Source organism: Penicillium cosmopolitanum (assembly GCF_028827165.1).
Source record: "Penicillium cosmopolitanum strain IBT 29677 chromosome Unknown utg000009l:1.0-9042332.0:1.0-9050551.0, whole genome shotgun sequence".
In the NCBI taxonomy this organism is placed as follows: Eukaryota; Fungi; Ascomycota; class Eurotiomycetes; order Eurotiales; family Aspergillaceae; genus Penicillium; species Penicillium cosmopolitanum.
In genome coordinates this window covers 6,704,518-6,724,823 of record NW_026622679.1, presented here as the reverse complement: position 1 = coordinate 6,724,823, position 20,306 = coordinate 6,704,518, and the positions used below count along the sequence as shown (strand labels likewise).

The 20,306-nt window shown below is 50.3% G+C and overlaps 11 protein-coding genes across 11 annotated transcripts; 6 read left to right on the top strand and 5 right to left on the bottom strand.

Annotated features, from left to right (window-relative positions):
• Nucleotides 1-419: 419 nt before the first annotated feature.
• N7509_010600 (uncharacterized protein) lies at nucleotides 420-876 on the bottom strand (the record flags this gene model as incomplete). The annotated part of the gene is made up of 3 exons (XM_056635237.1): nucleotides 420-626; nucleotides 664-710; nucleotides 816-876. The coding sequence occupies 3 exons, from the start codon at nucleotides 874-876 to the stop codon at nucleotides 420-422; spliced, it is 315 nt and encodes a 104-aa protein (XP_056485857.1).
• A 986-nt stretch (nucleotides 877-1,862) lies between these two features.
• N7509_010599 (oligopeptide transporter) lies at nucleotides 1,863-2,063 on the bottom strand (the record flags this gene model as incomplete). The annotated part of the gene is made up of 1 exon (XM_056635236.1): nucleotides 1,863-2,063. One exon carries the CDS (start codon nucleotides 2,061-2,063, stop codon nucleotides 1,863-1,865), a length of 201 nt encoding a protein of 66 aa, XP_056485856.1.
• Nucleotides 2,064-3,148: 1,085 nt separating this feature from the next.
• On the top strand, nucleotides 3,149-5,297 carry N7509_010598 (uncharacterized protein; the record flags this gene model as incomplete). Its single annotated transcript, XM_056635235.1, has 3 exons — nucleotides 3,149-3,330; nucleotides 3,400-4,889; nucleotides 4,954-5,297. 3 exons carry the CDS (start codon nucleotides 3,149-3,151, stop codon nucleotides 5,295-5,297), a joined length of 2,016 nt encoding a protein of 671 aa, XP_056485855.1.
• Nucleotides 5,298-5,741: 444 nt separating this feature from the next.
• On the bottom strand, nucleotides 5,742-6,228 carry N7509_010597 (mitochondrial 54S ribosomal protein mL60; the record flags this gene model as incomplete). Its single annotated transcript, XM_056635234.1, has 3 exons — nucleotides 5,742-5,794; nucleotides 5,876-6,105; nucleotides 6,188-6,228. The coding sequence occupies 3 exons, from the start codon at nucleotides 6,226-6,228 to the stop codon at nucleotides 5,742-5,744; spliced, it is 324 nt and encodes a 107-aa protein (XP_056485854.1).
• A 448-nt stretch (nucleotides 6,229-6,676) lies between these two features.
• N7509_010596 (tafazzin) lies at nucleotides 6,677-8,032 on the top strand (the record flags this gene model as incomplete). The annotated part of the gene is given in 5 exon segments (XM_056635233.1): nucleotides 6,677-6,875; nucleotides 6,947-6,965; nucleotides 7,054-7,146; nucleotides 7,220-7,502; nucleotides 7,520-8,032. 5 exon segments carry the CDS (start codon nucleotides 6,677-6,679, stop codon nucleotides 8,030-8,032), a joined length of 1,107 nt encoding a protein of 368 aa, XP_056485853.1.
• Nucleotides 8,033-8,237: 205 nt separating this feature from the next.
• Nucleotides 8,238-9,965, top strand: N7509_010595 (uncharacterized protein; the record flags this gene model as incomplete). Its single annotated transcript, XM_056635232.1, has 1 exon — nucleotides 8,238-9,965. The coding sequence occupies one exon, from the start codon at nucleotides 8,238-8,240 to the stop codon at nucleotides 9,963-9,965; it is 1,728 nt and encodes a 575-aa protein (XP_056485852.1).
• A 208-nt stretch (nucleotides 9,966-10,173) lies between these two features.
• Nucleotides 10,174-12,148, bottom strand: dbp9 (ATP-dependent DNA/RNA helicase; the record flags this gene model as incomplete). The annotated part of the gene is made up of 3 exons (XM_056635231.1): nucleotides 10,174-11,745; nucleotides 11,825-11,901; nucleotides 11,956-12,148. The coding sequence occupies 3 exons, from the start codon at nucleotides 12,146-12,148 to the stop codon at nucleotides 10,174-10,176; spliced, it is 1,842 nt and encodes a 613-aa protein (XP_056485851.1).
• Nucleotides 12,149-13,498: 1,350 nt separating this feature from the next.
• On the top strand, nucleotides 13,499-15,003 carry N7509_010593 (uncharacterized protein; the record flags this gene model as incomplete). Its single annotated transcript, XM_056635230.1, has 2 exons — nucleotides 13,499-13,540; nucleotides 13,618-15,003. 2 exons carry the CDS (start codon nucleotides 13,499-13,501, stop codon nucleotides 15,001-15,003), a joined length of 1,428 nt encoding a protein of 475 aa, XP_056485850.1.
• A 584-nt stretch (nucleotides 15,004-15,587) lies between these two features.
• N7509_010592 (RraA family protein) lies at nucleotides 15,588-16,747 on the top strand (the record flags this gene model as incomplete). Its single annotated transcript, XM_056635229.1, has 5 exons — nucleotides 15,588-15,644; nucleotides 15,747-15,822; nucleotides 15,993-16,342; nucleotides 16,419-16,517; nucleotides 16,577-16,747. The coding sequence occupies 5 exons, from the start codon at nucleotides 15,588-15,590 to the stop codon at nucleotides 16,745-16,747; spliced, it is 753 nt and encodes a 250-aa protein (XP_056485849.1).
• Nucleotides 16,748-16,999: 252 nt separating this feature from the next.
• Nucleotides 17,000-18,438, bottom strand: N7509_010591 (3-ketoacyl-coA thiolase peroxisomal A precursor; the record flags this gene model as incomplete). The annotated part of the gene is made up of 4 exons (XM_056635228.1): nucleotides 17,000-17,566; nucleotides 17,625-17,799; nucleotides 17,867-18,311; nucleotides 18,429-18,438. 4 exons carry the CDS (start codon nucleotides 18,436-18,438, stop codon nucleotides 17,000-17,002), a joined length of 1,197 nt encoding a protein of 398 aa, XP_056485848.1.
• A 996-nt stretch (nucleotides 18,439-19,434) lies between these two features.
• N7509_010590 (uncharacterized protein) lies at nucleotides 19,435-20,109 on the top strand (the record flags this gene model as incomplete). The annotated part of the gene is made up of 2 exons (XM_056635227.1): nucleotides 19,435-19,930; nucleotides 20,030-20,109. 2 exons carry the CDS (start codon nucleotides 19,435-19,437, stop codon nucleotides 20,107-20,109), a joined length of 576 nt encoding a protein of 191 aa, XP_056485847.1.
• Between the last annotated feature and the right edge of the window lie 197 nt (nucleotides 20,110-20,306).

Sequence of the window (20,306 nt, the reverse complement as noted above, 5' to 3'; positions counted from 1 at the left end):
ATCTATGTTTAGTGCTCTCTGGGAGGTGGTAGCTTCTCTGGCCTTGAGCACAACGTGACAACAACTCAGTAGAGCACAATAGAGTTGACGACGACACGGCTGAAATCTATCAAGGGAGAAGAGCCTGCAGAAGTCGGGCCTCTAGGCATGAAGATGCAAGCCACAAACGGCGAACTGTGGCGCATGGGGACTATATGCGCATTTCGTAATCATGCCCAAAATCCATCGGTCACTCCGAAAGGTGTTCGGCAGCCGTGCTGGAGCTTGATGGGTCGAGCGCAATAATGCGCCAGATCGATGTTCTTTCTCCTCATTTCCCGGTTACGCATATTACAGATTTCCAAGCAATAGTGCTGCCTTGGATAATGGGGTGATGGAACTCCATCGTTCACTAGCCACAACTTTTAGCTTCGTCAGCCTCACTTTTTGGCCCCATCGAGAATCGTCCAGGCCAGGCCCCACTCGGGGTTGTTCTGCGCATCGGGGACCATCAGGGGAGGTCGGATCCGCAACACCATGTGCGAGCTAGGATACGACTTGGGGTCAAGAATCTGAGATGTGTTCCACGCGGAAAAAGCTTCGGTCAGGTCCTGTATGATGCTTGGCACGTCCCGCTCCCAGCGAGGCTAGACTCGACGATCATGCCGCTGATCTGACACGGACCAGTCGATAGTTCCTCCCAGGTCGTGGTTTGGGGTTTCCCGCATCCACTGTTATGGGCCAATTCGGTTAAATGGGACTCAGGCCAGCAAAGGGTGGGTGCAAAAGCAATTAGTGATCGTGGTCGAGTGTCATCTCGGCAATCGACAGCTAACTCTCGACTGGGAGGAGGTTTTCGGAGTCCACGATCACGATCTTGTTCTTGGCCATCTGCATCTTTGAGACATGTTCGAGATCAGGTGGACGTGTTTCAAAGGATCAAACCATGGTTCATGGTATGCAACTCCGGGATTTAAACTTTTGGGGGGAAACAAACAAGACAGGACTAGGCGAGCCCAAGATATCCCCTGGGAATGACACAAGACAAGCATCAACTCGTCATCCCATGCATGGGATTTAGGTTGTAATTTCCGGGAATGTTCGGATCCTCCACGTAGCCCGTAGCAGAAACTTGAAAGCCGAGACATATTTTCTCAACAAAATAGTAAAATTCCAAGGGAGGACAAGTGACCATGAACCTTGTTCGCTCATGAACAGGGACAGGGACAGGGACAGGGACCCGGGGCCGATCAGACCCGCTCCGATGTCAATAGTCGCACCGCCACTGCGGCTGATGCTGTGGCTACTGTGGCTGAACGCAAGGGAGTGGCGCGAGTGGCTGGAGCGGTGTGGCGGTGGACCTTATGCCTTCCCGATTAGGCAGGCTCTACGGCTCGAGCTTCGGTGGACCCGGCGCTTGGATAGAGACCGGCATTTTATCACCTCTTTCGGATCGTGCCGGTTTTAGATCTTTGCTTTTTGTTTCCCTACTTCCCTGCTTCCGTTCTCCCGGATGAACATGGATCATCCCTCTTTCCAGGAAGGCGGGACCTTGTTGGAGAACTGGGGCTCGACCTTCGGGCTTGAAGATTGAGTCTGACATGTGAAAGTCACCGCCATACGGTGAAATAGCCCAATTATTTCCATTTACCAACGAGGGGCTACGAACTACTGGAGACTGATATGACCTGTCGTTTGGACTTCATTTTGTTTCAGACCCCACGTGGACATTGAATGCCGGTGAATGCACCAAGCATCACGTCACATTGGTCTTCAGCTTTTTCAATTCAAAATGTTTTTTTTCTTTGTTATTCAAGATTCCCCTCTCGTGAAAGGTCTTCATCCGCAGTATCTATTTCTCTATCACAGACCCCTGAGATCCATCAATGAAAAATAACCATGTCCGCATGTAATTGGTCAAACTTGCGGCCTGTTCGTACGAACAGGTGCTTCTCGAGAGAATTGATCTCGGCCAGTAGACTGGTCTCGGGTGAGGGCGATTTGGAAGCCTTAAGTATGGCCCGAGACTGCAGCAGAGAATCCCGCATGCCGAGATTGATGCCATCACCTGCAAAGGGTGTCATGACATGGGCAGCAATCCCCGACCAAGGTCATCCCAGGGCAATTTTCTCACGACCAGCCCACAGGAAGCATAAAGAGAGAACGGGGAGCAGGATCTTGCCCATGACGAACTAGATCCAGCAATTCCGGATCCCGGTCGTGGAATTCGTCTAGTAATGCCATCCTGGTCGCTTCAGTATCATGGAGGTCAAATTGTTCATTTGCTTTCCAGTTTTCCAACCAATGGTGTGAATGTATACACATTCAGGCTGCCGTCCCCAAGCTGTGGGCCATATTCGCACGTCCGTCAGAGTAGGATAATACCGATTCTCCGTTGACAAGCTTATAGCTCTCGGGTGCTATTTTCATTGCATCGGGTATTCTCCAACGATAGCTTGTCAAGCCAGCATAAGTCGACATTTGGTCAGAAATGAGTTTGCGAGTCTTGCTCCAAACTCGTTCTGCTCCCACAACCAGGTCGTATCCGGACTCTATGCCATGGTCGAAAATCAGTCTGCGGTTTTTATCTATAGAACGCAGGCGACATCCTCACCGAATGAGGTGTGGTGGTACGGAGTTCAGAAGAATATCGCGGAGGGTTGTCCGATCTATTTCGGGTCGGCTGCGAGAGGAATGCTCGTCCCCGCCCGGTAATTTGATGTATTTGGTGAGCTTCTTGTCGCAAATTATCACCGTCTCGCCATCAAAACGAGCATGTTTGAGGAATTCCTCATTTAAGCCTGCCTCTTTCAATGTTGCAATGCCCAGGTGTATAGTACTGTATACTTCGCCACGACTAATCGGAGTGTCAGACTCTCCCTGTCCGACTCTGGCCTTTTCAATTTGCCGAACGAAAACTTCCAAAGAGTTGTGAGTAGATCATTAATCATACCTAGGTACTAGTACTACAAAATGATGCAGAGCAACTTGGACAGCAACTGCCACCCGAGCCCGTCGGAGCCGCAAAGTAAACAGCGTCCCCCGACAGCTCCCAATCACCACAGCCACGATCTTCCTCACTTGGATCTCGCCCTTGAGCCAACATCTTCACTCATGTCTCATATCAATATTCCAGTCTAGTCTTTTCCGTCTATGGGCACACACCAGCATGGCGCCACTGAAAATCCGCCAGAACCACTCCTTTACCCCATCGCCCCCTCGGCCACCAAAAGGACCATACACCCACCCAATCAGTGTAAATGCCCAAATCAACCCCGCTGTTCTCGGCGAGTTATTTGCCGGAACAGTCGGTATATTCATCTTTGCCGTTCTCTTCTGGAAAATTGGCAAGTATGTCCGATCGCTGAACAGACACAGAGTGCTAAGAGAGGGCAAGTTGACAACCACTCGCCATGCCAGGACTTGGTATGGCTGGGTACCGCTCGATGTACACGAGAGAAACAAAAGAATAATCACGAATATATTCAGTTGTATTCTCGATTGGCTGTCGTGGGAGTCGAGCAGAATGGACTATAGCTGGGTATGGTGGGATCCGGGTCAAGAAATGACACAGAAGCGCCAGCGGCGGAGCAAAACCCCGAGCTGGATGCCTCGGTTTCTTCAAAGGTATGAGCCTCGTCCAGCCGATCAAATTTGGAACCCGGGATCCCCTACCGAATGCCATGGCGCTTTGATCGACATGATTGAGATCCAGACCGATCAAATGACAGAACCCTCGATGGCGAGCTCGACAATCAGCTTAAGTCGGTTATCACAGGAACTTTCAAGAACACACATATCGGAAGCCAGCGAGGTTTCAATTTACCAGGAATGCTTTACTCGGCTCGAGCATATGCATGGAAGCTATGAGGAGCATAACAGTCATCAAAGCGAGGTGTTTGCCGCAATAATGCAGTCTATATCGCCAACCCCGTTAAACAAGACTTGCCCCCCGAAGCTGCAGTCACAAATTCGGGTTCCTCCGTTGGGGATCAAATCCTGGTCCGTTCCCGATTTCAGCAAAGTCATCATGCCTCCGAATAAACACCTTGAGAACCGAGGAAATCTGCAACTGAAGGATTGCAGGCTTTATGTGGATTCCCACAGAATGCCCAGGCATCCGATAGCAGAGCTTATATCAGAGACACCGCGCCGACATGCTCAATTACGCAAGTTCCGTGTGTGGTCTGCTAAAATGCAGGTCAAGGCAGATAGGCTAGTGCCATGTGAATTACGAGACTTATCTGGCCCCCCGGGGACCCCGTTTACTGACATGCTGTCCACTTTCCAATCAGAACAGACTGCTTTAGAATCAATCCCAATCAGCCGAGAACCCAGGAATAACAGAGAAGTTGGATATTCGGCTAACCAGGTCGGGCTTGACCAAAGCTTTCAACTAATTCCAAGGGCACCTCTCGATACAATCACAAAGTTCCACACCTTACCAGCCAGATTTCGTCGACGATTGGGCCACATGTCAGTAGAGGAAGTGGTTTCAAGCCCGATTTTCGAGACAATAGGACACACGAGGGGACTGGAGGTCAGACTACGTTTGCCTTTCAGACCTAGATCGTCTTCGCAAAATGATAAGGTTCTCTTGGATCGGTTAGACCGACAATCTGATGCTGAGCTTTGCGATTGGGAGATCAGATTGATAGATGGATTGAAACGCAAGTTGGTGTGGATATTCAACGAGATGACTCCCGGCCAGAAGCCGTATCACTTTGCACAACTAGCAAATCACTGGTTAAACAGAGAGACCTGGCTAGTCATCGATCCGGTATCAAGAGTGGCTCTTGATTCCAGACGAGAGTGGGGAGACCCACGCTTCAATGTCCCTTATCCGGAGCCGACATATGACTCCAAGCCGAAATACCCGGTCCCTATTCAAAAGCGTGCCTATACACCTCGTATCGATTCGTGGCGCGCCACAGTCAACCGACGGAGAAAAAAAATCTGGACTTCGCGATGCAGTGCGCACCGTGGAATTATACGAGAACTCCATTGAAGAGCCGCCCGATGGACATATCGACCCAGGATGCTGGATGTTCCCGAGGCCACCTCAGGGATTTGAGGTTTCTACCAAGCAAAAGAATGGGTGGTACGAAGGTGGGACCGGTTGGCAAGAGACATTTGAAGACTGGCAGCATATCGGACGGGGTTACCGTCTTCGCAAAACCATCCAGGAGGGACGTGTCAACCGCTACTGGGTGAAAGAGGTCGCTAGTCGAGTTCATAGAGGTTGCCGGTCTACATCACTTAAGATCGTCTCCAAGGATGCTCAACGGGTCCCGACTTCTGGAATGGTTGTGGTGTGAGAACCTGATGGTTCGTCCGGGCAAAGTTTATAGCAATTGGCTGTTGTTCACTCGTTTCTCGCTATCTCACAGGAGCCTGTTATATCTCAAATAACTTCTCACCGATGTCATATTCTTACCTGTCGAGCCCGGCTTTGAACATATTATCCCTACTGCGAGCTTCCTCAATCAGGAATCGATTAGACGTAACTCATTGTTCGAAAGATAATTGAATTGATAAATTCTAATCGCTGAAAATAAAATCTTGTAAGTCTGGCCTCCTCTTGGAATAGCCACGACGATTTTCTCAGATGCCAAAAACTCCGGTCCTTCCTTACTACCCAAGCAGGACGCATGAATGACACTGCCAGGTCGGGGTTGATGCGTATAATACAGATGCCGATGTTCTTTTGGCCGGCGAATAGGAGGAGTGCTTTCGTGTTCGGGGTATTGCAAAAATCGAATTTAGAAACCAGGGGGGTTCACACGTTGGCTGACACGAGTCCACTTGGGCAGCTCTGCAAGAAAGGAATATCCATTAGTATAATTCCCCAAGACAAAAAGCAAGGGTAGGTCCGGAGGAAGTGGGTTTGGCATACTGTGAATGCTCTTGCGGTAGCTCTTCTCCTTCTTATCGAAGAGAGTGTACTTGTCCTTGGGGAGCATCTCCTCCTCGCGCGGCATTTCCGCATACCACCGCTCAACAGCCTTTGCGCTCTGTCCATTGCGAGCGAGGGCAGCACTGAGGGTATCGACAACGCTGTCCACGGCGCGCAGACGCTTGCGTTGCCGGGCTTTCTGGGGGGAGGACAGGCGCCACGGAGTCTTCCTGTGGATTCACAAAAGGGTGTATTAGTTCACCAGGGTCATTCTTATCAATGCAGCTAGCCGGGAGAAACTGAAATGCTTACCAGAGAAGACCTCCGAAAAGGGCATTCGTAGGTTTAAACATGACTGTTGGACGTTGCGGGTGGTGAGTTTAACCCGCAGCAAAATCGATCTCGAAGTCGGAACTGCGACTGGTCCGTGCGCTACTCTATAAAACAATCCCGGATGGACGGCAAACTTTGTCGCGCATTCAAGTACCACTAATGACTGCAAAATGATAATAATTATCGGGAGGAAACTAGGACGGATGGGTTTGAATATATCGAGCCGCAGTCACTGTCTAATATTATACATTACTCGATTGTGACACAATTTGAACGTTTACCCCGGAGTAGATCATGTGATTCCGATGGGACAAATGTGTTCGCCGAAACATCCAATCGCGCTTTTCCTTTTGCGCACACCCGACCTTGACGAAGGGTCTTGATACCCCAGACCATTCGCTGCGTCTCCGAGACACGCATATCGTACATGGATTTTCTATGAAGTCAACACCTTCCCAAGCCAACACAATGGACTCCGGTTCAACGGCCGAGGCCCCGTCCCTCCCCTGGCGGGTCTGGTCAAACACGACAATGTATGGAGTCGCCGGGCTATGCCGCGCATTCCTCTCAGGGCTGTGCCATGCGGAACTTCATGGCCATGAGGAGTTCACTGCCCTGCTCGATTCGAGAAAGGACCCGGCGCAAAGGTCAAAGGGTTTGATTACAGGTAAGGCTCCCCCCGCCAGCATTTGCGCCAGCGTGATTGAAGAGGACTGATCGCTGATCAATTCGTCTCAGTTTCAAATCATATTAGTGTGTATGTACCTTCGAACTGCCTACCCTCGTGAAAGTCTATATTGCCGGATCACGACATAGATGACTGACATCAAGTTGCGACGAATTAGTATGGATGATCCTTTGATCTGGGGATTACTGCCTATGCGATTTTGGAATAAGCGGTGGTCGTTCGGTAGCCATGATATCTGTTTCCAAACCAGGTCAGTTGCAAGTCTGTGTTACGCGTGTTGCTTCAAAATGAATGCTAACAGGGAACGTTGTATTTTGCCATAGACCGCTGTCATTCTTCTTCACCATGGGACAAGTACTACCAACACATCGCCTAGCCCATTCTCCTTTCGGTGGCTTGGGTCAACCTGCCATGACAGAAGCCATCCGATTGTTGTCCAAAGGTCCCTTCTCCGTTGATCACCACCGTGCCAGCCCCGAACGCCAACAGTTCAGCCTCCAGAATGTCTGCATCGACCCTTTCTCAGATCTATCCATAGCCTATACTACCAATGGCGAAGACGCCCACTCGGCACCATCCGCATACTCATGCAACTCCCACTCGTGGGTTCACATTTTCCCGAGGGAAAGATCCACCAAGCACCCCGCAAGACGATGCGATATTTCAAGTGGGGCGTTGCTCGACTGATTCTCGAAACAAAGGAATGCCCCGACGTTGTTCCTATGTGGATTCAGGGCGTTGATGATATTATGCACGAGAGCCGCGAGTTCCCACGATTCCTTCCTCGTCCCGGCAAGGACGTGAGTGTCACTTTCGGGTCCAAGGTGGATACTGAAGAGATCTTTGGCGAAGTGAGATCCCGGTGGCAGAAATTGAAGACCAGGGTTGAGAAGGCAGATCCGCAATCCCGAGATCTTCCTACTGGCGTCTTAAGTGATGCGTTGTTAAACGACAAAGAGGCTGTCGCGCTACGCAAAGAAGTCACCTTTAAGATCCGAAACCTCGTCCTCGACGTCCGCCGATCACGAGGTCTTCCAGACGAAGATCCGAAAGAGGGTCTGGTCGAGACATGGCTGGAAGAGGGCCCCAACCGGGAAGGTCATATGAAGGATGATTCCTGGGTTCGGGATATCTGATCCAACTGTAAAAATTACGATGTACACATATTTTTGTATAGACTTAGCTTTTGATAGAAGACTGCACATGCGGGGCCCTGTGTTTAATAGAACCATTGTCCTTTAATATACCTGGCGTGGGGGCGACCACGTTAGTCCAAATGTGATTGCCAGCCGAGTCGCCGCTTCTCCTCCACAACTCCCCGCAAGGACGATTCAAGTTCTCATGCCCAAAAAGCAGAAAAAGTCTTTCGTCTACAAGCCACCAAGCACCCCTCACCATTCTCTTGGTCCGTCCAGCATACGCCAGAATGATCAGTCCCGCCAAGCTGCAGGTTCCACCACCGATCCCTCTGTTAACGACTTGATCAGTCACCTGCGGCGTACCCAAGTCTCCCACGAAGGCCCGGCCAGAGCACCATCTTTCGTGTCCCCTCGATCAGTCCATCCCTCACTTCGGAACCTCCTACATCTTCCAGAAACCCCACCGCCTCGTCCTCGTCGAACGGTGTTTGGGAGCCGACCAATCCGCCCTATCCCTGGACCCCCGCCACCCGCGAGCTGGCTATCGGGAGATACCGAGAACTCGAGCTCTTCGGCTCAGGACGATGCAGTGGATTTTGGTTGTGAAGATGTTCAAGTTACCCATCGACTCGACAGGTTGCCCGGAATTGCCTTCCCTGGGGACCGCTCCTTCGTGCATACGCTCTTGATGTCCATGGCTCGTAATTGGTGTTGGCATCTAGACTATGATGGATACTTTCTAGCTCAGCTTCCTAGCCACATAAAGCAGCTTTTGCTGAGTTATTTAGCAATGCATTCCCATGGTCCAGAATTGAGGGACCGCATGAAAGGGCTCAAGCCGCTCTTCCTGGCCGATGTCGATAATCCTGAAATTGGACATCGGACGACTGCAACTGCGGGCGATGCAACTATCATCAGATTAGATCTGTCCCGCGCCTTGGGCCGCTGGATTACATTGAAAGAACTTTCTCATGAGCTGCTCCTATCGACGAAACCCACGGCTGTTGACTCGAAGCCCGATGTCCAGGAAGCTGTCCCAGCATCGTGGGAGCAAGAGGAACAAGATCTGGACTTAGAGGAACCTACCGATGATCTGTCTACACATATGCCGCCAACTACCATCATTCCGAAGGCTATTGGTCAAGGAATGCGATTTAAAAAGCTCCACTACCTCTCGCTCGCACATCCGAGTTCAGGCGCCGCAAATTGGAACACTTTGTTGCATCTCATGTCACATCTTCCAACTATCACACACTTGTCACTTGCCTACTGGCCAGTTCCAACTCGCACACCCAATGCTACGAATGCCACTTTGGTTCATCCAACCAACCGCTCCTTGAGATTCTCCTACAGCGGCACGGACATGTATGCCTCGATGGAGAACAATTGGGCCGAGTCGGCGGCTATTCTCCGCCAACTATCTCGATCCATCTACTGCCTGAAATGGCTTGATCTCGAAGGCTGCAGCGATTGGCTCGCCGCCATTACCTGGACAGGCACTGACCCCGACGGTCAACCTTACCGGCCTGGCTCGAACGGGCCCGAGTGGACTGGTTCCTGGCGAGATGTCGAGTGGATCAATTTGGGACCAGGATTCGAGTACCCCAAGGATGGCCAGTGGATGAACGAGATCTCTAGATCGGACACTCAGCTTTTGGCGCGGTTTGAGAATTCTGAGAGTCGGCGTGAGCTTTCGCTCGCCTCGTCTATTCATGCGTCTGAGCAATCGCCTGCTTCCCCGGCTGAGATGTGGAATCTGGAGCATGAACGCATTCTAGCACGCTTTAAGAAACGACGGAAGGCTTGGGAAGATGCCGTTTCTCTGGGCAAGAAGGTGCTTCGGGAGATTCAGGATCTGAGAGTGAAGGCCAAAGGCAAGTGGATCGAGGGGCCTATCACGATGGAGGAGGTTGATTCCCGTCGCGCGTAGCAGTTTTGAACTTGTATATTGGTGTCGCATGTAGAAAGAAAATCCAATAGTACCTATTGATCGGGTGCATAAAAGCATACATAGAGTGAATCGAATGGAAGAAAATAAAAATATGCAAATATGATTCCTTTTTTGGCTTCAAATAACTGTACAATGGTATCAATCATACTATCATGCGCCGACTTCCTGTCACCCAGCTAAACCCAATCTACTTCCGCCTATTAAATGTCTTGAGAGGATCAACCTTGCCACCAGCCTTCTTTCCCTTGCCCTTTCCACTGGCACGATTACGATCTCTCGCCTTGCGAATGCGGTTCTCATTGCCAGCCTTTTTGAATCCAACATAACCCACATCTTCATTCGAGATACCCTTCCGCCCCTTAGTAGGCATCAGGTAATCGGGTACGTGCTTCAGATGGGGCTGCACACGCGCTGCCCGCAGTTCTCCATCGTGTCGCAATTGTCGCAGCTCATCGGGGTTATCCTCGAAATGGCGCTTCAACTTCTCACTCTTGATCAGCTCCTGTCGAATCTCACGAGCACGAGCCTCTTGGACCGCCAATCGGGTGACGGCGCGCAGAGCATCGGTCATACGGTAGCGGAATGCATCAACTTGTTGCATCTCGAAGTGGTAGGGACGGACTTCGTGGCCGAGCTTGCCTTGACGCTTAACGATCTTAGCAAGGACGGTCTCGTCCTTTTTGGATGAAGACACTGATGTGGGCTTGTGCTTGCCGTACTGTTCGGCGGGTACCACGAATGAAAGGGCCATGCCGGCCTTGCCAGCGCGGCCGGTACGACCGATGCGGTGGGTGTATGATTTTGAAGTGGTTGGGAGGTCAAAGTTGAGGACGCAGGCGACGTTCTGGAAGTCGATACCGCGCGCAACACTGTAGTCCTTTTCCTTGCTGGTCATCTTGCGGCGCTTCGACTTTTGCTTGCCTTTTTCTTCTTCGGGCACCTCCTCATCTTCACTGGAACCGATTTCCTCCTTCTCTTCCGCTCCGTCTTCAATTGCCTCCGGGGACTTCTTGACTGGCTTGGGCACACCCATGACTTCCTGGTCATCGGCTGCGATGATAATGTCGTAAACACCCTTGTTGAATTCCTCGACAACGTGCAGACGGGAGTTGATGGGAAGCTCTGAGTTGAGGACACAGCTCTTGATACCGAATTGTTCGAGGAAAAGCTTCACGCGGTAACAACGGTCAACATCGCCGACGAAGATGATGACTTTGCCCTTGACAAGTTGGAGCTTGAAAATAACATATGTAAGAAGGAACTTCTCATCCTCCGCGCACTTGACAACAAACTGGCTAACACCAGCGCCCTTCTCCTCCTTATCTTCCAGCTTCAGGATTACCGGGCTGCGGCAAAACAGACTCTTCAAAGTATCCACCTCCGAGGTGAGAGTGGCACTCATCAGGAATGTCTGCACACCACGCGGGATAGCCTTGGCAAGAAGGTTGATATCCTCATCGTAACCGTAGGACAGGACCAAATCAGCCTCGTCGATTACCAGGTAAGAGAGTTTCTCGAGCGACAGAGCGGAATTGTTGACATTCGCCAGGACGCGAGTCGGGGTTGAGATGACCAGATCGGGGAAATCAGCGAGCATCGTACGCTGCACATCATCGGAGACTTTCTGTGTTAGGTTGATGGAGCGAACATCCTTTCCGCAGAACGAAGTGAAAGATGTGACGACTTTCTGGACTTGCTCTGCCAGCTCGCGGGTGGGGACGAGGATAAGGCCGGTGGTGGCTTTCGACGAGGGATCGGCCTAATTGATTGACGCATTAATAAAATCCACAGTCGGGCCCATCATTGGGGGCGTCGGTGGTAGATTGGATAAGACTAACAGATTTTTGTTGGAGAATGGATTGCAAAACCGGGAGAACGTAGGCGGCAGTCTTTCCAGAGCCAGTCTTCGCACGAGCTGAATCTGTCAGTATTTGCTGTAAATATCTAAATTGTCTCGAATGTGACTTACCCAGAATATCTTTGCCCTCGAGGGCCAGAGGAATTGCCTTGGCTTGTACGAGAGTCGGCTTGGTGAACTTTTCCTTAATCAAGGCTTGACGCAGTCGGGGATCCAGGCCCAAAGCCTCAAAGTCAGGCTCCTGGTCTTCGACACCCGCAGTTTCGGGTGACGGGACATCATTTGCATCCAGTTTGCGCTTCATGGTTGCTATGTGGTGATTTAATCGAGGACGAAAAAAAAGATGCTGCATCTGTATGGGAAATTTCGGCGGGCGGTGAGATCTTTGCGGGCGGTCAATCTTAGCCTTGGTGCCTTGGTGCCTTAATGTCTTCCAGTAGAGCGAGCAACAATAAGGAAAGAAATCTAGACTATATCTGTGACTCGATTTATTTGTCTACGTGGGAGGATTTCTGCCGTCGTGATGATATACATGCATGTTCAGGGTAGGGTAGGGTAGTATCTTATGGTTTGTCAATTGATAACCCACTTATTATTCCTCTGAATAGAATAGGACCGCCGGGTTTTACTGCCTCTATGATAGGCGACAGAAGAATGATTCTCCTTGTCAGATATTTGTGGAATTGAGCAGTGAAATAAGTAGTCCACCGAGAAATATTTGTATTTTTATGCAGCTGGAAGATGGCGTGTGACCCCGCCCGGGAGACGATGCAGTCTGGCTGCAACAACACTATGAAATAACACTAGTACGCTACGATAAAAAGCAAAAATATGACAAGAGTGGGACAAACCCACGCTCTTTCGAGCCGCGGGATTTGTATTGTACAGAGTACAGATACCTAAACACCGTTGATTTGTTAGTGATATGATCATGATGATCGGATGTTGAGTAATTCCCATACCGGCGCCTTAACCACTCGGTCATCTTGCCAAACAGAACGCAAAATTGTTAGCAAAGTGCATTCATACTCTGACTTACATTACAAAAGTAGTACTAGTAGTAGTACTCCAGGGCTGAAGCTAAAAGAGAGACAAGGGCACTCTGCAATGACCGAGTAATTCCCACTACCTAGATCAAGAATTATCATAGAAACTTGAACCTTTGAACTCACTCGCGCGCCAAGAAAAATCACATGCCCTGGACTGATATGGCGAAATATATTATGAGAATGAAGTACAGATATATATGCAAAAGTACGGTACCTTGTCGTTCATGCTCGATTAACGGTCGCCTCGGGATTCGATCTATAATAACTTGAACAACTGGCTACCAGCTCGATTAAAGACGGCAAACCACAACATGTAGAAATCCGATAGCTCGACGGAGCACGTCGGAAGCTCGGGGCGCTAAATGGCCAGAGTTTCAGGTGACACAACAACGAAGATTGGGCTGCTCGACGCCCTGCGAGGCTCGCTTGCTTGCGCCCGACGGACACTAGCCGCGACCTGTGCTTCTTGTATCTTTCACTTCATACATTTGGATACTTCTTTGCTCCATCCCGCAAACTATCCCTGTTAACCTGCTGGATTTGCGGTTAATCTCGGCGATTTTCACATCGAGATGTGATCAGTTGATGTTGAACTAGTACTAGTCATGGCATCCTGGCCTGGGACCTCACGGAGCCATTCTGCATTGGTAAGCTTAATCGCCATCGTATTCGGCATAGATACATATCCTGTTCTTTGGCTTATATTCAAGATTTCATACTATAGGCATCATTTGCTGGAGATCCATGGGAAGATACTAGGAGCGAGGTCTACGCCGCCAGGTTATCACCTATGCTGCAACCAGCAGAGGACTGCCCAGTATGGACGTCCCCAGTCTCAACAGCAACCGACACCTTGCAACCAAACTCCCGTTGGATATCCGACGATTCTCCTCCCAAAACTACATCAACTGTCCCGCTATATGGATACCCTGCCGAAGAGGTTATTGAAAGTGACCCAGATTTGAACGCGAGAGTTCAGCGCATCCACGAAACGCAGCCTTGCCTATCTTCAGCCTCATCCCAACAATTCCACCTCCCCGATAATTTGCCAGTGCATATACAAGATAACGACGTTCATCTAGCAACCATATTAGATAAGGTTGCCGCCCTCCAGGAGGATCTCTTCGTCCAACGATCCCATGCCAGGAATTTCCGCAGTGTACTTCGACACAAACGGGAACAAGAGAATCAGATTCGACGAGCCCTCCAGAATAATCTCAATTCTATCATACCTGAAGAGGTGGATGCAAAAGCTTTGAGAATAAGCCAGACTATCGAGAACCTGCAGGCAGCCACAGCATCCTATCTAGGGCTGGAAGCCGAATACCAAATGGTAGAAGATGCATTAGAGCAGAAAGAACAAGATCTAGATAAGCACATGGCAGAGCTTACTGGTATCCTACGCAAAGATGTTACGCTCCTCGCCCAAGAGAAGCACGACATCGATGTTCACTCTGACTCGCCAGTGCACCATAATGTACCTGCCGAAGATACTCACGACTTTTCTCCCGAAGCAGCTGAATACATCTCCCTTGTCGAAGATGCTCGGGTACTTCGTACAAGACTTGAGAAGCTTACCCGAGGTGAGACGGAATACATCAAGATAGTTGATCAACAGAAGTTCCGCGGGCAGAATGGTCTACCCCTCGACAATAACGCGCAGCTGTTCCTTGAACAGTATGAAGATGAAAGAAATAACATTGAGGGGGGATTAAATGAAACACATCTTCGACTCGAGAATCATCCTGGGCGCAAAATGCCTCAGGATGATATCGTCGTAGTCACAGACGATGAATGGCGGGATTTGTTGAAGGAGTATCTCCTCGATTACACCAAAGATCAGCCATCTCCAGATCCACTGCGTGCCTCTAAATTGGATGACCGATCGCCCTTTTTTGAAACGGGACGCCCTCTTCCATTAAATAAGTCTAATTTTGTCAACCATTGGCTTCTCTATCGACTACGTCATTCTGCGATCGAAGTTCTAAAGTTTAAGTCTCAGCCTGAGCTACTTGACTTGATGGAAAAGGGCTGGGATGGGGATAGTATCAGTCAGATGGCGATGAGGCTATGGTACGAAGATGGGACGACAAAGGTAGAGACGGCCTAGTAGCAACCCAGGTGCTGAGGAGGATTGATACTATGTATAAAGCTCGCCGCTGGTTATTTCCATGGAATTGCAGGGAGTACATATTTGGCATCATTTCAACTCTTCAAATCTTTGCATAGTTAGTTATCAACTTAGCTTTTGGAAAACAACATACGGGATCGCTTCGGACTATCCTCTCTACTAGTATTTTCCACCACGTCTGTTGAATACCATTGACCTACCTAGGTACTTGTTTCTCTGTCACATTCATAAGCCTAACAGCATGAAGATCTTCTAGGTCACTGCCCAGATATATGTGTCGACATCGATGTGTAGTATGGCCCTGGGACAGCCTCCGCTTAGAAGTGGAGAACCGGACCATGCAACAGGATATCCTCGGGTGGCATAGGGTGGGCTGATGAAGTCGATTCCGATACCCGGACTAGCGGACATGTGCGCGACTTGATCGGCAATACAATTAAACCATCTGCACCAGTTTACGTTTACATCCTCTTCTGGTGGCATATAGTACAATCGAACGCCCATCGCTGCACAACCAGATCTTATTCCTTGCGTCTTCATCTCCCCGCACCCCGCACCCCGCCATGTCCACCCTCAATGAGCAACTTGCGACTCTAGTGGAGAAGTACACAGCCTGCGATGTATGATCTGCCTAAGAAGATATATATGAGCTGCTAGTATGCGCATAACATGCTACAGCTTCATCCGATTCCAGTACCTGAACTGACTAGTACATTGGACAGATATCAGATGCCCTCCTCAAACTACAAAAAGTGCCAGAGGGCGGTACGGCACGAGCAGGCTATTTGGCTGATCTGGGTACGATTCCCCTTGAATACTTGCTTTACAAGTCTCTCTCCTCCTCCTTCCACTCCCGCTCTCCTGTGAGCACTAGGATTGAAAGCACAGAGAAAAAAAATAGTATAGGGCGCAGGTCATCGCTCATCACCACCGGATACAAAACACCTCACTAATAATTGAATCAACAGCCCCCTTCTCCCCGATAATCGGCAGAAATGAAACAACGAAGAAGATCGCCGCGCCAGCTACAACTTTCAAGTTCCTTTCAAAGGGAGCCACACCACCGACTATCGCAACGGAAAACCCCGAAAAGCACGGCTTCCCGCCGGGTAAGCACTGGGTCGACTATGCGGGCGACTTTGCCGCGGCTGACCCGGCGAATGCGGGATCTATCATCGTTATTGAACAACCTGGCGATCAATACTGTGCTGTAACTGGAGGTATAATGGCGACGAGGATGAAAGTGTTGGGCCTTAAGGGTGCTGTTGTTGGGGGTAGAATTCGGGATTTGAGAGAGCTTCAAGCGACTGGGTTGCCGGTGTGTCTTGGATCCTTTTATAATCGGTGTGAATGAAGGTCAAGGACATGTGGCTAATTGTTTCCATTTTGTATAGATCTGGGCACGGTCTACATCGACTGTGGGAACTGGTGCTGAAGCTAAGGCTGTGGCGCGTGATGTGCCTATTTCTATTGGAGGGTTGACTGTATCTCCGGTGGGTGTTCTTCAAGTTGTCGGTTCTGAACTGGATAGCTAATGCGTTGTTCTTTCTAGGGTGACATTGTCTTCTGTGATCCATTCGAGGGAGTGGTCGTCATTCCTCGCGACTTGCTTGACCCAGTCATGGAGCTGATGCCAAAGTTGATATCAATGGACGAAAAGGCTATCGAAGCTGTAGCGCAGGGTATGACTGTTACACAGGCCTTTAGGGATTTTCGCGCTTAATATGAAGTCCACGGGCTACTAGTACTACTGGAAAGTGCTTATACTAATTGCATAGTGCTGGAATTTGAAGCAAATATCCGCCGGTCCATTCCGGAGGCAAGTCCTTTGAAGTGTGAAAATATACATGAAATTTCAATCAATCTCTGGTGGTATCCTCAGAGGTATTCAATACATATAAGAATTCGTGCAGGTAGAAGAAAGAGAAGAAAAAAGTCGCTGTGCAGAATACAAGAAAAGAAGATGCGCCTTATTTTACTCGGCAACCCAGACAGCAGCCATGCCCATACCGGTACCAACACACATGGAGGTGACACCGACCTTCTTGTTTGTGCGGTGGAGCTCAGTCAGAAGGGTGCTGACCTGGCGGGAACCGGTGCAGCCAAGAGGGTGACCGAAGGCAATGGCACCACCCTTGGGGTTGATCTTCTCCTGGGGCAGGCCAAGCTCGTTGACACACCACACGCACTGGGAGGCGAAAGCCTCGTTGATCTCGTAGATATCGACATCATCCTTGGTGATGCCGGCCTTCTCGAGGGCAAGGGGAATAGAAGCCCAGGGGCCGACACCCATGAGCAGGGGCTTGACACCGACAACGCTGGCAGAGACGTACTTGCCGATGATCTTCTGGCCGAGGCGCTCGGCGGTGGAGCGCTTCATGAGGAGGACGGCGGCAGCACCGTCGGAGATCTGAGAGGCGTTACCGGCGTGGATAGAGCCGTCCTTGGCGAAAGCAGGGCGGATCTTGCCCAGAGATTCGGCGGTGATGCCCTCACGGATTCCATCATCAGCCTTAACTGTGATAGTCTTCTCCTCGCCAGTCTTGGGGTCGGTCCACTTGACATCAAGGGGGGGCGATCTCCTCGTTGAAGAGGCCAGCCTTCTGGGCCTTGAGGGCCTTCTGGTAGGAAGAAGCAGCAAAGGAGTCCTGAGCGGCACGAGTGACACCGCGGTCCTTGGCCATATCCTCGGACAGAACACCCATGGGGACCTTGCAGTTGGCGGACTCGGGGTGAGACTCAAGGAGCTCGGAGAACTCAGTGACGGCACCGGGGCTGTTTTCAAAATAATGGTTAGCTGGATCTTCACGGGAACAAATTGTGATAATATAGGTTTACTCACCCGTACTGGGAGGACATGCTCTCAACACCGGCACCGATACCAACATCGATCATGCCAGACTGAAGAGCATTGGCAATATCAACGATGGCCTGAAGACCACTGGAGCACTGACGGTTCAGACTCTTGACGGCTGCAGTCTCAGGGAAACCAGCAACGAGAGCTGCGGCACGGAACTCGGTCGCACCACCACCGGGGGCCAGGACGGAGCCGACAGCAATATCCTCGACGGCCTTGGGGTCGATACCACTCTTGTTGATCACGGCCTTGAAGACGCCGGCCAGCAGGTCAGCGGCGGCAGTGTCCTTGAAGCCACCCTTTCCACCCTTGGTAAGGGCAGTGCGCAGAGCACAGGTCACGACAATGTCATCGGGGTGTTTCTCGGTGATACCGGCGGCTCCCTTCTTGCCACTAAAGTGGGAGGAGACTTGGTTCAGGCGTTGCTGAGCTGAAGAAAATAGTTAGCTCATGATTCTCTCTCAACAGTCGAGCTCAAATGCTCGGTAAAGACATGTAGATGCTCTGCTGTATCTTTTTTGCTGACAGCTGACAGAGAAGTACATACCGGAAGACATGACGTCAATATGGGAAGAGGTCTGAGGGGTGTATGGGGGAAATGAATGAGAAAGGGGGGAAACACCACGGGGTAGGATGAAAAGTGGTCCACGAAATCTGGGGAGGTGTCTCTCTCTTTTAAAGCAAACGTGGATCCGGTGGTATTTCCCTTGTTCGAAGGACATCCGCCGCATACTGAACGCCGTGCTGAGCCGAGGCACCCGCATCATTGTTGTTCCGAGGCGAAGTCACGGGATGGGCCCCCCATATTGAGGGATCCCCGACATGTGAACATGTGAAAATGCCAGTCCCCTACGAAGTACATATCAGATGAACGTGAACGTGAAAGTCAAGGTTACCCCGGCTCAACACATTGACGGCCAGACGTCATATGGGCCTCTGTCGATCCCGCTTGACCCGAACAACCTGCACAGGACCGATTCCTCTCGGCATCCCAGCTCTATGCTGATATCTTGAATGTGATACTACGTACTCACTTGGGATATTAACTGTGGAGACATTGGCACCCTGCCGATGATTTACCTCCGCAGATATTCCATTTCGTTTTGGCACCTCTAGTCTACTTCTGCACATACTAATACCGCCCACAAAGCAGTGCTGTGACGTATACTTCAGTAGCTCTCTAGTAGTAGTAGCATCACAGTGCCAGATACATTACCAGGCCAATAGTACTGACCCCTAGTAACACTGACACTACCGGTACTAGCAGATACAATGCGAATTGAAAGATACCTGTAGGCGCATAGCAAGCTTGTTAAAACCAACGAATATATAAACACTGGCAAAAAATAAAGATAAATAATTAATCACTCCCAAATGCCCCGAGGACTCTGCACTGCATACTCGTACAAGGGCTGCCCGAGTGGAGCAAGCGGAGCACGGCGGTCAAATTATCCAATTTCTCGCCCGATCAACCTCCGCACTCCAGCACCTCCAAATCACCGGCACCTGGGCATTCTCAATCTTCGCCCACCCCAGCTTACCATTTACACCCGATGATACGGCAATTATTCAGCGCTGCTACTACGGCAGCGCGATCCAGCTGCTCGATTTCACGCGCAACTCTCCAGGGCCAAACCATCCAGCCATCAACATGGCTCCAAGCTGTACGATCTCGAAACCAAATCCTCCTCCATCAAAGCAAGCAGCGCATCCTAACAATAACTTCCACGATACAGAAAACCCCCCTCAACACATTTACCCGCCTCTTCTCCACGACGCCCGCATCGCGCTTCACACTCACCACCCAAAAGTCCTCCTCACCCTTCCGCCTCTCCTCCGACAAACACGCACACGAACACTCTCCCTCCAACGACGACGCCTACTACAGCCCCCACAAGCCCAAGCGCCAATGGCCACCGGATATGTCCAAGCTCTCGCCCAAACACCAGTTTCGCCTTGAGCGCAAGTATCGCCGGCGCGCGGCGCTGAAGTATGCCCGGCCTAAGTTTATCAAGACTGTGACCCTGGTGCAGTGGGGTGTTATCGGGTGTGAGTATAGTTTTCTTTTAATAGATACCCCCCATCCTGTGCCGTATTTGGGATATTCAGGAAATTAAGATTAGTTGCTGATGACCTTGATTTATATAGTTGTCGTGATTTATGCAGTGCTGTTTATGAATTGGGATACCAAGGATACACCTTTCGATGGAGTGAGTTTTGATCTCTGATAATCTGACAAATTGCGTTAGACCTGAGTCTATCTGATCCGTGAGCTAACTAGTGGTCTTTTTTTAGCTCCGAGAGAACTTCTTCTCTGGGTTGCAGGGCGTTTTCTCCGCTCCCACCCCCCTGGTCCTGTCAAGAAGACGAACGAGAACAACTGAAGATAAATACGAAGCGCATCACCGATCTGTCATGTCATTGT